Source organism: Bos mutus, chromosome 15, assembly GCF_027580195.1.
Source record: "Bos mutus isolate GX-2022 chromosome 15, NWIPB_WYAK_1.1, whole genome shotgun sequence".
Taxonomy (NCBI): Eukaryota; Metazoa; Chordata; class Mammalia; order Artiodactyla; family Bovidae; genus Bos; species Bos mutus.
Window position 1 is genome coordinate 17,849,647 of NC_091631.1, and position 18,955 is coordinate 17,868,601.

The 18,955-nt window shown below is 36.5% G+C and overlaps 1 protein-coding gene across 1 annotated transcript in view; it reads left to right on the plus strand.

Moving 5' to 3' along the window:
- Positions 1 to 14,787, plus strand: part of FBXO3 (F-box protein 3) — a 33,942-nt gene extending 19,155 nt beyond the window's left edge. Inside the window, exons 5-11 of the mRNA XM_005890886.3 lie at positions 181 to 385; positions 1,533 to 1,578; positions 4,621 to 4,705; positions 5,509 to 5,631; positions 7,078 to 7,193; positions 8,383 to 8,573; positions 13,593 to 14,787. Of these exons, the coding sequence (XP_005890948.1) occupies positions 181 to 385; positions 1,533 to 1,578; positions 4,621 to 4,705; positions 5,509 to 5,631; positions 7,078 to 7,193; positions 8,383 to 8,573; positions 13,593 to 13,763 (937 nt within the window). The 3' untranslated portion in view covers positions 13,764 to 14,787. The remainder of the gene's footprint in view (positions 1 to 180; positions 386 to 1,532; positions 1,579 to 4,620; positions 4,706 to 5,508; positions 5,632 to 7,077; positions 7,194 to 8,382; positions 8,574 to 13,592) is intronic.
- Positions 14,788 to 18,955: the final 4,168 nt, after the last annotated feature.

The following is an 18,955-nucleotide window of genomic DNA, read 5'->3' on the forward strand; positions in this document are numbered from 1 at the left end:
TAATTTAAATCATAATCTTTCCACTCAAGAGTTTGAATTTAAGATATATAGAAATTGTAGTGTTTCATGTATTCCTGCTTTTGAATTGACATGGTAATCAGTTTTCATAAAGTTGTCAGTGTGAAATTAGTACTTATCAAAAGGTTGCAGTTGACTAAATTTTTGAGTTTGTGTTCTCAGGTTGTTGGGAAGCATGGCGCTGTCTAATCACTACCGTTCTGAGGATTTGTTAGATGTCGACACGGCTGCTGGAGGCTTCCAGCAGAGACAGGGACTGAAATCCTGTCTCCCTTTAACTTTCTGCATACACACTGGTCTGAGTCAGTACATAGCGGTGGAAGCTGCGGAGGGCCGAAACAAAAATGAAGTCTTCTACCAATGTCCAGTAAGTGGGAAGTGTGTTGAAAGGTGGCTTTCGGATGTGTCATGATAAAATGTGCATTAGGAATTTTCAAGACTGTGGAATGAGTATAGAGCATTATGCAATTTGATTATAGATCTATCTAACTAGAGGGCTAATATTCTGATTTAATGGCGTAAAATACTAAAAGAAAATTTCACCAGTGGACAAACAGTGCAAACGATTGTACGTACAGAGGGGAAGCTGTGATTTGTGTTGAGGCATTTTAAGTTTGAGAAAAACTAATGAGCTGCTTGCTGAGGTGATTAATTGTAATATCAATTTCTAACTTTAAAAATCTAACATTTGCACATCATTTGATTCAAGTTCTGAGTGCAGTGGAAACTTTCTAAACTCTTTCTTCAGCATATATTTGGGTTATTGAAAAATATAGATCCTTTTCAGAAAGTTTTTGTTAAGATTTTTGTGTACGCACAGAATATCATGTCATTTGGTCGCATTCTTATTTCTTCAGTTCTCAGTCATTCCTCAGTTACAGACCTGCTGCTTTTGTTTTTGTCTGGATGTGAACTTTTCACTTAAAAGAGGAATTTAAAATAGAAAATATTTTTCTTAGTTATCTGAGACATGTGACTCTATATAACATTTAAATTATTTAAAGAACTTTCATTGCTTTTAATTTTTTTCTAAGCATTTGCATATCTTTATGTCATTTTTGACTTGATAGTTCTGTAAGGTTGTAGGATAATGACTTGGCCTCTTATTTCCCGAGAGAAGCGATTAATCTAGAATTGTTCAGGTCCATTGACTGAATCCAAAGCCCTGTCTTCTAGGTCCATAGGTCATAGTATCATCTCATAGTTTTAACATCCTAATTGTTCTCTTAAAGGATCATTTTTTTTTAGTTCATTTGAACACTGAGAGCAGTGTATAAGCATTTTAACTGTTTTTGAGAAGTGCTTGGCGTTCTTCTAAGGGCTTGATAGGAAGAGCCTAAATGCAGAAACCATAAAACCAGAAACTGAAAAGTATGAGGACTGTCTAAGTATTGTTCAGAGCACTTAAGTTATTGTTGTCTGTTTTGCCTTGTCCCCAGGGAAGGATACAGTGAATAATAATAAATTAAGTAAAATGTACCGTATTCAATTATAATATTCTTTTTCTCACCTAGGACCAAATGGCTCGGAATCCAGCTGCTATTGACATGTTTATCATAGGTAAAACAAAAGTCTTCTTTTCTCCCTTTTTCCTTCTGGTCAGAAACATTAAGTTAGTAAAAACTTGTCTGCTACTTGATCAGCTAGCAATTTTATATTTGTATTTCTTAGAGCTTGTTGGTTCATAAAGTACTATAACTATGTTTCTTTAGAATAGCCCTTATACTTCATTTGACTTGGGTTTCTACTTGGAAAAAAGCCATGCCCTATACATCCTCGTTCTCTCAGGATTCTTCTGTAGAACAGTGAAATATATGGAATAGCTAGAAATGTGTATATAGTTCCCTTATACACACATGCATTTCCGGTCGATCATATTAATACATAATTAGAGAGATATGAAATAACTATACTTGTTCTTTTCTAGTGCCAGTGCTGTAGTAAAGTATTGATAAGTCACACCAGAGACCTCAAACCAGCAGTCTTCAGAGACCAGTATAAACTGGGCCTTATAAACTGCTTGGCACACCTGATTTTTCTTGATCTTAAAAGGGTATTTCTCATAGGATTTTTTTCTAAACTTTTTATTAAAACCAATTAACAATGTTATGATAGTTACAGGTGAACAGTGAAGGGACTCAGCAATACATATACATCTCATAGGATTTTGAGAACAATTCAGTCTGTATACAAGAGCATCTCACCCCTTTGTTGTTCATTCATTCTTGTTTTGCTTAGATTTTGCTCAAGTAAGACAAGCGTCCCAACTATCTATTCTGCTTTTTAGAGGTATTTCTGGCACATATTAAACATCCTCATGTGTTAATAGTGAAGGGGCCTTCCAGACTAAGTCATCTATAATTGTATCTCCTAATTGGAATCTTGAGCAGAGTATAAGTTTCTGTGAGATCAGACTATGGCATATTCTAGGTTTGTATGTTCAAGTTATGGCATGTTCTAGATTTAATAAATAAACTGGTACAGCCACTATGGAGAACAGTGTGGAGATTCCTTAAAAAACTGGGAATAGAACTGCCATACGACCCTGTAATCCCAGTGCTGGGCATATACCCCAAGGAAACCAGAATTGAAAGAGACGTGTACTCCAGTGTTCATTGCAGGACTATTTACGATAGCTAGGACATGGAAGCAACCTAGATGCCCATCAGCAGATAAATGGATAAGGAAGTTGTGGTACATATACACAGTGGAATATTGCTCAGCTATAAAAAGGAACGCATTTGAGTCAGTTCTAATGAGGTGAAATAACCTGGAGCCTATTATACAAAGTGAAGTAAGTCAGAAAGAGAAAGACAAGTACTGGATATTAATGCATATATATGGAGTTTAGAAAGTCAGTACCAACGATCCTACATGCAGGGCAGCAAAGGAAACATAGATGTAAAGAACAGACTTTTGGACTCAATGTGAGAGGGCAACGGTGGGGTGATATAAGAGAATAGCATTGAAACATGTACATTACCATGTGTAAAATAGATGACCAATGCAAGTTTGATGCATGAAGCAGGGCACCCAAAGCTGGTGCTCTGGGACAACCCAGAGGGATTAGGTGGGGAGGGAGGTGGGAGAGAGGTTCAGGATGGGGGGGACACACGTATGCCTGTGGCCGATTCATGTTGATGTATGGCAAAAGCTATCACAATATTGTAAAAATAATTATTCTCCAATTAAAATAAATAAATTAATTTTTTTTAGCAAAAGAAAAACACAGGGCCAGAGTGAGCCATTAATAGACATTGGGAAAAGAGAAAACTGGGTTGGATGGCATCACTGAGTCAGTGGACATGAGTTTGAGCAAACTCTGGGAGATGGTGAAGGACAGGGAAGCCTGGTGTGCTGCGGTCCATGGGGTCACAGAGTTGGACACTGCTTAGTGACTGAACAACAACAATTGCAGTTTACCTGCTCTCAACTGATACCTTTAAATTTTTAAAGCTGTATACTATCAGACTCAAGCTTAAATTGTATCTTCGATCATTCCCTAAGTAGAATTGTAAGTAAATACAGACTGTAAATTCAGCGTCAGACTTTCAATGTGGTAGGTTAATAGAAACCATATTATGAAGAAATTCACTGAACAACATTGAATCGGGGACTGATTAATATATTCTAGGCACTGAGATGTATTAACAGTAAATGGTAGGGGTCTGAGAAAGTTATTATGTTGTATTACCTAGATGAGGCAACATAATTCACGCAAATACTTGCTATTGCTCTAATCACTAGGTCACAGATATATGGTCTGGACTAGACTATTCCAGTCCTGCGTCTCTGCTTCAAGTTGGCCACTGAGAATATGGAGGACATTCGAATCTGTAGTAGCACAGCTGGGCTGTGTGTGTGAGTCGCTCAGTCGTGTCTGACTCCTTGTGACCCCATGGACTGTAGCCCGCCAGGCTCCTCTGTCCATGGAATTTTGCAGGCAAGAATACTGGAGTGGGTGGCCATTCCCTTCTCCAGCGGATCTTACCAACCCAGGGATCAAATCCGGGTCTCCTACATTGCAGGCGGATTCTTTACCGTCTGAGCCACCAGGGAAACTGCTTTGGGATTATCCTGATGCCCAGAACTCCACAGTGCTATACCCCTATTAAATGTCCAGACTGAGACTGGCTTCTACCAGAATTTTGTGCGTGAATCAGAATTTGCCTAGTAGACCAGGGATATACCTTGTTCATCTGAGGATAGCTGCTGATATCTTTTTCTGTAGTTTCTTCCTAGACATGGCTATATCTCCTTTGTTCTGTATGTTCTAGGATTTATAGACAGAAGGCTTTTCATTCTTGTACCAGAACCAATTAAAATTTAAAAGTTAACTGTTTAGTTTTTAAGTGTTAAAAAAGTAGTTTAAAGGAAGTTGGAGGATTCCCTAGCAAGGTAGTTAGGGAATATGATTGCCAAAATTGAGGATAGAAATTTACCTAGGATTTGTAGATGATATCTATAAATGTTTCCAGTTTTGATATCACTAGATAGCACTATGAAGCATAGAGAAATTACAGTTTTTTTTCCTAGTTTCCTGTGTAGGTTTTAAAACCTATTTGTCCTTTTCTCTTTTCTTGCCCCCTTCCTTGTTTATAGGTGCTACTTTTACTGACTGGTTTACTTCTTATGTCAACAGTGTTGTATCAGGTGGCTTCCCTATCATCAGAGACCAAATTTTCAGGTATTTCACTCAGATCTTTTTGGTTTGGAATGATTATAAATCAGAAAAAAACATTAGTTACACATCATGAGATGTTTCCCAGGAAGGTTAATAACAGAACCTCTCATCTTGAATCTTATTATCTTATTCTCATTTTAAAGCCAAAACATCCAAACAATTCAACGACCAGTATTTTTTTCATCTTGAAGAATCAAGAGGAAAAACTGATTTTGCTTTAGGGGCTATGGCTTTATAGTAGTTATATGTTGGGGGGTGGGCAGGAGAGCTATTACCAATTAATAAATATATTGTGACTAGCAAGGCAGTAACAGTTGACTCCTGGAAAATGTTATTTATTTTCTCTGTAACATTTCACGTATTATAAATGGTATTAGAGGTAATCTTGGTTCACAGTGGCCTGGTTGGCAGAAATGATAGATTAATTATACATTAGAGGGCTCTAGAATAACATACTAACACACTTTTATTGTCAGAGACACCATTTAAAGGGCATAGCTGGGTTTTCAGATGTTCCAAGTTTCCTTAGCTCTAAAAACTGAAATAAACTGTTTTTAGTTTTCCAGGTTAGTTACTAATCCATTATTTGAACCACTGATCATTGAACATTGACTGCTATCATTACTGATGCAGAGTCTTCAAAATTTTCTAATTTGTTTGTTTTTTAAGTTTAATAAGGTCCCAAATATTTAAATTTTTATCCTAAGGTAAAATATAAACTATTATGCATTGTATCTTTAAAACTTATATCTTGCAGAATTGAGGTTTGTTGATTTTAAAATGTTTAATTTTTTAAAATTACCTAGATATGTTCATGATCCAGAGTGTGTAGCAACGACTGGGGATATTACAGTTTCAGTTTCCACATCATTTCTGCCAGAACTTAGCTCTGTACATCCACCCCATTATTTCTTCACATACCGAATCAGGTGAGAATTTTAAATGGGGATGCTTTTTAAAATTGTGGGATATAGCTCATGGATGTGTTATTATCGCCCTATTTGATATGATATAAAAAACACATTTTGAAAAGCAGCTTCTTGCTAAAGTGTGGGGGTAAGTGGATAGCAAAAAATTTTCTACAATGTAGTGTTCATAAAGTACCTTGAGTTTATATTAACCTAACTTTAAGTTGTTTCTTCAATATAAGTATCGTGCCCAGTACTTTGAGAGGTGGACCGCTAAGTTGGAATCATCATGAAAGTTCAGTATTAGAGTTAGGATGTGTTCTAAAAGCTATGAATAATTTCCCTGGTGGTCCAGTGATTAAGACTCTGTGCTCTCAGTGCACTGGATACAGGTTTGATCCCTGGTCAGGGAACTAAGATCCCACATGCTGCACAGTGTGGCCAAAAAAAAAGCTATGAAATTGCTCAAGATAAAACTATGCATTTAAGTTTTAACTTGCTTGTCTATAGTTAGTTAAAAGTGTAAAAAGTATTATTTGAATACAGCCTCTATAATTAGACATAGTGCTGAGCAAGCCCTGGATTTGGTTGAATAAAAAGCATATTAAATTCACTTTAATTAGTACTCTGTACTAATTAATGAGGTAAAGATAACTCATTACCTTAAGATATTAAGATGTATTTTTTGTTTTTAGATGTATTTTTAAATACTTTATGATGTATATATTTTTACAATGCCTGTATATACATATGTATACATACTGGAAATAATGGTAACGTATACTTAACCAGGAAGCATTCTAGGATTTTGGTTTTGTATCCAGTTGTGATGTCTAGTTACATATATTCAGTTGAGTTTGTTTTAATTGTTTAATTTACATTTGCCTAGGATTGAGATATGCTTAAAATAATAACACCTATACATGCTTATAGGGTATTCTAAATGAAAATGAGTCAGCAGATTCTCAGAAAAAAGAGGGAAATAATAGTATTGGAAAACAGAGTCAAGGGACGATCCTCGTAACTGAACAGTAGATGCACGAAATAGTGATATTTTGCTCTGAGCTTTCTAGAAGCTAATGGAGAAAAGGGAAATGGGCTACATAGCCTTGTAGTGAAAAAAAGACTCCATTTTTTTACAGCAGTTTTTCATGGCACTGTATTCTAGAATGTGTTTCCCACATTGGTCATTTGAACATAAGATTGTTGGCACCACTGTGTTTGTAAATTTTTGTGTTGCCCTTTCTATTGTTATTCCTAACTGACAGTCAAGTGTGTAAACTGAAGGAAAGCATTTCTGTGGGTGGAGTCCAGCCAGTATCTTTGAGAGCTTACAGGAATAGATGATTTTCACAGACTTTGGGTTGGGTTTCTTAATTTACTTTAGAAATCTCTTTCACCATCTTAGCTCAAATACTATAGCTCTTAAACAGAAGAAACCAATGTGTCTCACCCCTTTTTCTCCAGGATTGAAATGTCAAAAGACGCCCTTCCTGAAAAGGCTTGTCAGTTAGACAGTCGTTACTGGAGAATAACAAATGCTAAAGGTGATGTGGAAGAAGTTCAAGGACCTGGAGTAGTTGGTATGTAACCCAAGATTTGAGTTTAAACATCAGTTGCTTCCGAGACATTTTGGAGAATATATATGTGATACATATAATTGCTTGGTAAATACATGATGTAGTAGTGGATAAGACGGCATCTTTTTAATGGCTGTGTTTCAGTGTGAAAGATACCATAGATTCTGGATTCTTCTCCTAACTATAATACAATAAATATAATGTATAAAGGTCATTATTTCATCAGTTTAGTACCTTAAACATGAACTTTTCTAAAAGGATAGCGAACTCAACTATTCAGGGGTTGAATTTCCATTCTGTGCATCACATGGGTTTCTTGCTTTCACTTCTTATTTGTTTTAGCTGGAAAATTATTCATTATCATATTCTATAGGCTTACAAGGTACGGACAGAAAAAGAAAATAAATTTCATACTGCTCATCTTTTTGAATTTCAGGGGAAATGTTAAAATTAATAGCAGATTTTATTGTCAATCATCTCTAGCCTCTGATTACAGTTGACATTTGGCTTGTTTCTGAGCCTCAGATTCTTCAGTCTTTTGTTGTACTTCAGGAAAATATTATTACTTAAGCAATGCAGTTCAGTTACTGGTCCTAAGCATATGTAGGATTCAGTTTAAATTTGTTTTACTTAATTGCCACAAGTAGAGTCAAAGTCTACCTCTCTTTTTAAGGAATGACTAAGGGTCTAGTGCTAAAGAACTTTATTAAAGTTGTAATTCTTTTTCAGTCATTTTTTCTGTTGGGTAAGACCTCTCTCCCTTGTGACTGCACTTTGGGCTAAATGCTGAAGACCCATCTTCAGGGTTTTATGTTTTAGTCTCTTGCTACTTTTGAACATTTAAATTATCGTTATCTTTGTTTGAATTAGAGTCTGTGACAGTTTTTATTACCCGTGTCTTAAAGAGTGTGTCTTCAATGCCTCTCCTTTTTTGGTTTTTATTCTGATACTAGATATCATTACCCACCCCCCCACCCCCTGCCAGGCATATACACTGTAAGGAATTCAGAGGCTACAAAAAAATGTCAAAATACTCATAATCCCATCACTGTTACCATTTTGTTACATTTCCCTTAAAAATTGTTTCTAATTATGCATTTACTTTAATACAGTTTAAAGAGGACATGTTTTATTTGCTATAATGAAGAATTAAATTTTATACTTTGATTTATTGTTGCTGTTTTCTTTGCAGGTGAATTTCCAATCATCAGCCCAGGCCGGGTATATGAATATACAAGTTGTACCACATTCTCTACAACATCAGGCTATATGGAAGGATATTATACTTTCCATTTTCTTTACTTTAAAGACAAGATCTTTAATGTCGCCATTCCCCGATTCCATATGGCATGTCCGACATTCAGGGTGTCTATAGCTCGATTGGTAGGTTAAAATTTCCTCTGGTGCTGATTTACATGACTTTGTAGAATGAACTCCACAGGAGGTCTTACAAATAGTTTGTAAATGGTATTTCAGAGAACCCTAGCGATTTTGAGGGAGATATCTTTGGGGGGATTGGGGGATATGTGAATACATTGGGTGGGAGTAGACAGTAAGTAAACTAGGCTCCATATTCTTTAATCAAAGTAACTCTACTGTTATCTTTTTGTTGTTTTTGTTTGTTTTAGAGAAACTGTTTTTTAGAGCAGTTTCAGATTCATAGCAAAATTGAGGAGAAGGTACAGAGATTTCCCATGCTTCACATGCATAGACAAGCCCATTATCAGTATCTCCCACCAGAATAGTACCTTTGTTACAATTGACGAACCTACCTTGACACACCATTATCGCCCAAAGTCCATAGTTTACATTAGGGTTTACTCTTGGTATTGCATATTCTGTGAGTTTGAATGAATGTATAATGACCTGTATCCTCCAGATAAAGTAGTTATTGGTTGTAAAGGTTCAATGTCTTTTCCAGTTTCTAAAAACAGTTTTGTTGCCTAATGAGAATCACTACACTGGACCAGTTATAGTTGCCTTTATTTCGTGAAGACTGGGGAAACAATTTCTTACTGTGTTTTTGCTAAAATTCCCAATTTTAAAAAATAATACAAATATCCTATAAAATCATTACAAATAAGATTTAATGGGTAGACTTGTACATTTAGTAGTCTCTCTTTGGGATAATTTCCTAACTCAACTAGTCCTATTTTTAAAATCTGATTTCTAGGGTTATGACAGGTATAGCAGTAACCCCAGTCTTACTAGCTATAAAATGATTAAATTTATCATGCTCCAGTAATACAATAGGAATACCATATGAATTGCATATCCAGAATGTAATCAAATCATAGATGTCAGGTATTGAAAAAACAACTCTCTAGCTCCTCGGGTGACCCTGAAGGGTGGGTCCAAATAAGTCTGGGAAGATAGACATGATGTTAACATGACTTAGATACATTCCCAACTCCAGTTTGGAAAGAAAAGGATGTGATGAGACTCTGCCACTAATACTTGTGGTATTTCTGGTGAAAAGAATCTGCAGTCTTAGCTTTGGAAATGAAGTTTAGCGTCCCTCCCGATGTGTATTTCCAGCACTGTGAATTTGCTACTTCCTATTAACAGTCTTCCATTTTTGAGTAGCACCATTTCTGTATGAGACTGTTATCATCCTTAAATGTTTGATACAATTTATCAGTGAAGTCATCTAGGGCTAGAGTTCTCTTTGTGGGGACATTTTGAAATATGAATTTTATTTCTTTAATATTCATATTTTCTGTTCCTTATTTCACTTTTGGTAATTTGTGTCTTTCAAGGAATTTGTGCATTTGGTCTAAATATTGGATTTATTTCTATAAAGTTATTTGCAGTATTCCCTTGATAGCCTATAAAACCTGTAGTTACACATAGTGTTTTGTTCTTGATATTGGTAGTTTGCATCTTCTCTTTTGTTCATCACCTTAGCTTAGGGGGTTATCACTTTTATTGATCATTTAAAGGAACAATTTTTGGTTTCACTGTTTTTCTCTATTTGCTCATTTTCTATTTCATTGATTTTTGGAGTTATCTTTATTTCTCTCCCACTTACTTTAGGTTTAATTTGCTATTCTTTTTTTTTTTAACTTCTTAAAGTAGAAGTTTAGATGATTGATTTTAGACCTTCTAAGCACTGTTTTAGCTGCATTTCACAAATTTTGATTTGTTTTTTTTATTAACATTTAATTCAAAATAATTTCAGATTTCCCTTGTAATTTAATTTTGATCTGTGTATTTTTCTAGAAATGTATTGATTTCCAAATATTTGAAGCTTTTCTAGTTACCTTTTGGTTATTGATTTCTAGTTTTGTTATGGTTAGAAAACTTGCTGTGTATAATTTCAATTTTTTAAAATGTTATAGCCTAGCATTATGGTCTGTCTTGGTAAATGATCCTTGTATATTTGAAAAGAATATGTATTCTGATATTTGGGGAATATTATTCTATAAATGGCAAGACAAATTGATTGTTTTTCAAGTCTTCTTTATATTTACTGATCTTTTTTGTGTATGTGTTTGTTCTCTGAGAGATGATTGTTGTAATCTCCAACTGTAATGATAGTTTTGTCTATTTTTTTAATTCTGAATTTTTATTCTTTTAAATTTGTTTCATGTATTTTAATTATATGCAAATATGTTTAGGATTGTTATATGTTTTTAATGAAGTACTTTTTTTATTGTTCTAAAACCTCTATCTGTGACAATATTCCTTGCCCTGAAGTCGCTATAGATTCCTGACCTAAAGTGTAAAGTGTTGACGTTTGTTTGCGCAGGCAGTTACTATTGAGTCAGTTGATCCAGTTGAGGCTTGTTTTTTGTGTGTGTTAGGGTGGGGATAGAGTAGTCTTGACTTAAGTACAGTAGTTCTCAGACTTTCCAGTCTCATGATCCTCCTAAGCTCTTACAAGTTATTGAGGACTCCAAAGAACTCTTGCTTACATGGGTTATACAACAGTTATCATGTTAGAAATTAAAACTGAGAAATTTTATAATATTTACTTACTCCTTTTAAAGTTTAAAATTTTTAAATTTATAATTTCCAATTACGGTAATAAACTCATTACATGTTCAACCTACTCTTAACTATGTTCTTACTTATTTAGAGTTTTAGTTTTCTCCCGACCACAAAGAAGCATGTAAAATCTTGATCTCCCTCGTGGAAAATGTTTTCTCTTTCTCCAGGATGAGAACTCAATAAAATTAAATGAGAATTCTGCACTTATTTCTAATCAACATGAAAGAGGCAGTGGGGATTGTATTTCTATTGTGTTGTATTTGTATTGTACTTTTCCTATTTAAAAATTAATTTTCTTGATATAGAAGTTGAGTTGTCCTTATTTGTCCCCTAACTGTGTATTATTCTTAATACTGTTTTTTGTTTTATACTTTGAATGCTGCTTTAAAGATTTTTTGGTTGGTCTTAAGTCTTTTCTTGGTCTAGGTAGTTTCTTTTTGGACACTTTAGAGGCTTCTGCTGCTTATTTATTTCCATTCTTGTCTGTGTGTTCCCTTTTCCATATACTGTTTTTGTATATACACTTTTGTCTGAGATTATCAGCAATCTTCTTCTTTAGCTGCAATTATTTTTTTAAAATAGTTTTTCTGTTCTTTTCTTAAGATAATTAATAATCATACTACCTGGATTTAATGTTTCAGAATTTCCTAAGTTTTAATCGTCTCCCCCTTTTGGAGCTTCTGCTGAATTTTAAAGTCTTTATTTCCCAGAATAAGAAAAATCGAAAGATAAAAGTAACGAAATATGTTATATTTATGTATATTTTCTCTGATTGTTGTTGTTAGTGTTATAATAAATCCTGAGTGACAATTACTTTGACAGATTCTAAAGGACATTTCCTTTCTCCCACATTCATTACTTTGCTTGCTTAACAGATATTTATTGAGTACCTACTAGGTGCTGGGGAAAATGCAGTGAACAATACAATGAGAATCTCTGCCTTCAGGGATGTAATGTACAGCATGGTGATTGTGGTTAATAATACTGTATTGCATATTTTGAAAGTTGCTAAGAGAGTAAATTTTAGAAGTTCTCATCACACGAAAAAAGCTCTGTAACTATGTATGGCGATGGATGTTAACTAGATTTATTGTGGTGATCTCTTTGTAATGTATACAGATACTGAATCATTATGTTGTACATCTGAAACTAATATAATGTTGTTTGTTAATTATGCTTCAATAAAAATAAAAAATAAAAGAGAAGAAAGTTGAGGAGATTAAAAAGAAATCTCTGGCTTGGAATTTACATTGTAGTTGGAAGAGAGAAAGTATAGATAATATACACTCCTCACTTATGTCAAGTAGTCATAAGTGCGATGGAGAAAAATCAGAGTAAGGATGCTAAGAAGTGTACTGTTGGGTTGTTCTGATACAAAGATGTGTGCTGGAAGGCCTTGGTGACAAACTTTGAGTTCATGCTTGAAAGAAGAAGAGGGAAATAGGCAGATGTGTAGCCCAAGGGTGTTCCAAGCAGAACAGCAGGTACAGAGGTGCTGAAGCACTCATGTGCTTGGTGTGTCTGAAGAAGTGCACGGAGGCCAGTGTGGCTGGAGGACAGTGGATAGGGGAGAGTGGTTGGAGGCGCCATCATGGGGCCGTGGGGTGCTGCATATTGCCATGCCATGAAGGCCATGGGGAAAGGATTTCTGCTGCTATCACAGCCCGTTTCCCAGTACTTCCCACAGTAACAGCTAGGTCCTCCTTGCTGTTCAGAATTCTGTCCAATTATAGTAGGTCCTCTTTTGAGTGTTCAGAAATGTATGAGACAGAAAACCAACAGCAGAGTAAGTCAAGACTCAACTAGAGACATTGCTTAAAAGGAATGGAAGTGTCCAGAAGACGTTTAGATACTGGATGTTCAACATCACTGCTGCCTTATTCTGTTCGTCTTCAACAAGTTAATCTAAAAGTAGAGGCTACTGAAGGTGGTTGTCTTACTAGAACTCTTGTTGACAGTACATAAAAGTTACCAGCAGAGGTCGTAACTTAGTTATATTTTTATATCCTTGTTTCTGTAAGCATGCAGGTTAATAAAGAATTGGTCCACAGTACGTTAATAAATTCAGTAAAATTTTATCTTGGTTGTTAGAAGTGGTTTGTTTGGTACCTTCTGTGAGTTACCAACCACCATGTAAAAAATAACTATTCTATTGACGAAGTACATTTACTGTGAAAACCACATTGAGCATTTTAAAACTCTAGAATCTTAATGTTAATATGTGTATCATGAACATGTATAAAAGTCTGTAAGATTCTATAAAAAAGTATAAAATTCCATGAGAAGTCTATAAAAATTCATACTTGGCATGCCCAGTTGTTTAGATTCTAGGTAAATGAGAATTTGTATTAAAAAAAAAAACAAAACACTGATGGAAGTTCTTATCAAAAGATTGTCTTCTCTTTCAAGGAAATGGGTCCTGATGAATATGAAGAGATGGAAGAGGAAGAAGAGGAGGAGGAGGAGGAAGATGATGACGATTCGGCAGACATGGATGAATCTGATGACGATGAGGAAGAGAGGCAGAGGAGAGTCTTTGATGTTCCCATTCGAAGACGCCGCTGCTCTCGCCTGTTTTAGCAAGCCTCTGCTGATGGAAGCCCTGGGATGAATCTAGGCTTTTAAATGGATGTCTCGATAATGTCAATAACTAAACTGTTCTCAGCTTATATTAATAGCAGGAAGACTAGCATGAAATACTGTGCCAGGCCCTGGGTTCTGTGCGATGCTCCTTTAGGAATTGGATTGTTTGGGTTTGTTTTGTGGTTTTGAGGTAGAGGAAGAAACGGGAATCTTTTTTTCTCTTCTAGGAGTTAATGGGAGAATAGTTATCTAGCTAAGGAACAGACATTACTTTATTTAAAAATATTTTATACTTATAAAAATATGGAAATGGAAGGGAATTGGTTTGAAAGAGGATTTAAAATGAATCAGAAATACCTACACAAGGATAGAGAGGAACTATGTGACTGAATGGTTCTGTGAAAAGACGTATAAGTTATTTAGAAATGAACAGAATTTGTAATTAGGCTAATCCATTTAGTGATTCCTATATATTTTGTACCTACAGGGAACTAACTGACTAAATAGCTTGACTGCCAGTTATTTGTCCTTTCTTAGACAATCTATCCTTCAATTTAGAGTTTTCATCACAACCTTGAATTTGAAGCTATCGGTATGGCCTTGACCATAAATCTAGTCTTCAACTCTACCAACTTTGAATTTAATTTAAGGTTTTCAACACTATGACCTTTACCACACTGTTCACAGATGCTTCATTTTTGAAATGTAGTGTGTAAAAGTATGTATTGTGTTTATTAACAAGGTTCTTCACAGTGTCTCATGTAGTCTAAATTTGTAAATACTGCTTCTGTTTTGTTACTTGACTGTCTTAACTTTGTGATAAGTAACATGAATTTTATCTTAAGATCAAGTATGTTTTCCTGAAACATAAAAGTTTTTTTTTTTGTGGTAATTATATATAATTGAGAGTTTGGAAATGAAATCCTCCAAATGTCAAAACCTCACATTTTGAAAACAAATTTTGGTTCCAATCCTGTATTTTGTGTAATTGACTATTTCCCATAAATATATATATTAATAAGCCTTTGCTCTTAAAATGAAGATAAAATCAGAACTCTTTGGCCTATATTGCCAGAGGCCCATTCAAAGTCATTTTCTGGCTCTAACCAAAACCCTGTAATGTATTCTACCTTGCTTTTCCTCCAGAAACAGTTCTTTTGTAGGGAAAACTGTAGAAAGAGGGAAGTATATATAGGATTAAGAAGTTGCCATCAGAAAACTTAAAGGCAAACTTAGCCTTTCATATTGGCTAACAGAAAACATGTCAGAATGTTCTGAAGTGGAGTAAATAGTTTTTCCTACCTTTTTTTTTTTTTTTTTAATAGAGTATTATCAGGGTGCCAAATCCTTCTGTTATGCCTATCCTTAAAAAAAAAAAAAAACCATTGGTTTTTTGAAAAATAAACTTTCCCAATAGAGTACTAATTAAAAGTAGTTAATGTTGGAAGTTAAAGCTGGTTCCAGGATCCCTCACCATTCTTTGCATCTTTCACTTTTCAGAATGGCCTCTTCTTTCTCTCAGTTCCCAGAGAACTCATGATGCCCCACATCTCCCTGTCACCCCATCCAATCCTTGTTCCTCGGAATGCTTCAGGCTCACTTATCCTTGGTTAGAATTCATGTTCTTTTAGTATGTTGACTGAGTTCTTCGTAAGGTGTGATTGATTAGTTGATAACCTCAACTTTTATTTCATTGGCAGAATGTGTATTCACACAGAAAAGGGATCTAACAGTTGGTCTGACTACTTTTGGTGTAGTGAACCCCATTTCTGGCTCTGAGGTCCCTTCAGAACATCACTTATTTATCTGAAGCTTGATGTATCAGAATGAGGCAGATAGGTAAACAGTAACCAAATAGCTCAGAGTTTTTTCCTCTTGTGAAAAGTCAGAGGTAACTAGCTCATGGCTGATAAGGTGGCCCAGTCTTTTCAACATTCTGGATTGCTTCCATCTTCCTCTTCTGCCATTTGTAGCAGACTTTAAGATCACTCATGGCTTCAGTGTAGCAAGTGCAGTCATACTGTATTCCGGGAAGGATGATGAGAAAAAGGGGAAATTAAATGGAAAGTAAAAAGTCAAGCCTGGAGAGGTAAGCCAGCCAGGTCTCTTAACAGGAGATGGGGCAAGAGATGCAGGTATTAACATGGGCAGCATGGAACCCTAGTATGAAGAAATTGTAATGGCCCAAGTAAGACATTCTAAATATAGATGTACAAGCTGGATTTAGAAAAGGCAGAGGAACCAGAGATCAAGTTGCCAGCATCCTTTGGATCATAGAAAAAGCAAGAGAATTCCAGAAAAACCTCTGCTTCATTGACTACGCTAAAGCCTTTGACTGTGTGGATCACAACAAACTGGAAAATTCTTCAAGTGATGGGAATACCAGACCACCTGACCTGCCTCTTAAGAAACCTGTATGCAGGTCAGGAAGCAACAGTTAGAACTGGACATGGAACAACAGACTGGTTCCAAATAGGAAAAGGAATACATCAAAGATGTATATTGTCACCCTGCTTATTTAACTTATATGCATAGTACATCATGAGAAACGCTGGGCTGGAAGAAGCCCAAGCTGGAATCAAGATTGCCGGGAGAAATATCAATAACCTCAGATATGCGGATGACACCACCCTTATGGCAGAAAGCGAAGACAAACTAAAGAGCCTTTTGATGAAGGTCAAAGAAAGTGAAAAAGCTGGCTTACAACTCAACATTCAAAAAACTAATCATGGCATCCGGTCCCGTCACTTCATGGCAAATAGAAGGGGAAACAATGGAAACAGTGACAGACTTTTCTTTTCTTGGGCTCCAAAATCACTGTGGACAGTGACTGCAGCTATGAAATTAAAAGCTGCTTGCTCCTTGGAAGAAAAGCTATGACCAACCTAGACAGCATATTAAAAAGCAGAGAAATTACTTTGTTGACAAAGGTCCGTCTAGTCAAAGCTATGGTTTTTCCAGTGTATGGATGTGAGAACTGGACAATAAAAAAGGCTGAATGCCAAAGAACTGATGCTTTTGAACTGTAGTGCTGGAGAAGACTCTTGAGTGTCCCTTGGACAGCAAGGAGATCAAACCAATCAATCTTGAAATCAACCCTGAATATTCACTGGAAGGACTGATACTACTTTGACCACCTGATGCAAAGAGCAGACTCATTGGAAAAGACATGCTGGGAAAGATTGAAGGCAGGAGGAGAAGGGGATGACAGAGGATGAGATGGTTGGATGTCATCACCGACTCAATGGACATGAGTTTGAGCAAACTCTGGGAGATGGTTAAGGACAGGGAAGCCTGATATGCTGTAGTCCGTGGGGTCGCAAAGAATCAGACACGACGACTGAACAAAATAAGATAATCTACAGGCTTGAATTAGGGCAGTAGCAGTGGGAGTGGAGTGGAGAGAGGATGAAATCGAAGTATCTAAATGATAAAATAGGCAGGAGTTGGTGACTGCATGTGTGGGAATAGAAGAAACTGAACTTGTTTCCAGGTATAGGACTTCATGAAAAAAAAAAAAATTGCAGGAAAAGCAGTGGAACATTGGAGAGGAGTTAAGATTTGAACACATTTTGAGTTCAGATGTCTGTGGGACATATAGATGAAGATGTCCAGTAATTAGATATGAATATGAAGATCCAAGGAGTGATGGAGAAAAAAGATTTGCAAGTTGACTTGTAAACATATATACAATCAACCCTCAGTATCTGCAAGAGATTGGTTCCAGAACCTCCACAGATACCAAAATCAGTGGATGCTCAAGTCCCTTATAAAAAGTGAAAGTGAAGTTGCTCAGTTTTATCCAACTCTTTTCGACCCCATCCTTAGCCTACCAGGGTCCCCCGTCCATGGGATTTTCTAGGCAAGAGTACTGGAGTGGGTTGCCATTTCCTTCTCTCCCTTACAAAAAATGATGTATTTATAATACAGTCATCCCTTGACAACTGCAGTTTCAGTAGCTGAACCCACTGATGCCAAACGTGGATATGGAGGGCCAACTGTACAAAGAGGGTGCACTGTAGTCTCCCAGGGAAAACATACAGCCATGGTTCTTAGGCCAACACTGGCAACACCACATTAGAGCAGGTAATGGAAGAGAGCTTATAGGATGCACAGAAAATGAATGTGAAAGAGCTCTGTAAACAAACTATCATAGGAAATACACATACTAGCTGATTTAAGCACACTGTAGTATCAGGGCTTCCCTGGTAGCTAAGTCAGTGAAGAATCTGCCTGCAGTGCAGAAAACCCAGGTTTGATCCCTGGGTCAGGAAGATCCCCTGGAGAAGGAAATGGCAACCCACTCTAGTGTTCTTGCCTGGAAAATCCCATGGACAGAGGAACCTAGTGGGGTCGCAGTCCATGGGGTCGCGAGAGTCAGACACGACTTAGCGACTACACCACCACCACCACTGTAATATCAAAGTAAATCCTGATTTGAGACTCCAGTTTGTATAGAGAAAAAGGCACCACCACAAGATTAAGGCACCACCACATGAAATTCATTCCATGACACCCCAAAGCCATCAGAGGATCATGGTAGAAGGTACATGTCATGATGAGTTATCATACAATTTTCCCTCCTTGAACTTCATCTCAGCAGAGGTCAATCTCTTGGAAAAAGAATGTACTTCTGGCCTGCTTTCCCAGCTCTCCTTTGCAGGGCTCTCATTAAGCCGGTTCCGGAGTGGATGCTGACAAAGTGATAAATGGAAACTTCATATTATTATCTTCACATAAAAATAACATTCTAAATGGTGATACTGGTCCCAGACTGGCTAATACATGCTCTTAACATCACAAAAGGGAATCCCCCTGGGAGCCAGTGGTTAGGACTCTATGCTTTCACTGCCAGGAGTCCAGTTCCATCTCTTGTCGCGTAACTAAGATTCCACAAGCTGTGTGGTGGACCAAGCCCTGCGCAGCTCTCCGTCCCCCGCCCCTCCGTCCCCGCAAAAAAAATCCACAAAAATTTCATCTCACTTCCAAACAAGACACAAGGCACCAGATGTGGCTGTGGCTGAAGGGTCTTTGTGGGTTACCAGAGCCCGAGAGCCGAGAGCAGCCTGGCCAATGGGAGTTTGGCATGGGCACGCAAACATTTTGAAAAACATTTTTATATTTTTTTGTAAACAAAAGAAAATTCCTAAGTCCTGGAATTTTTTTTTTTAAATAACAAATCGAAAGGA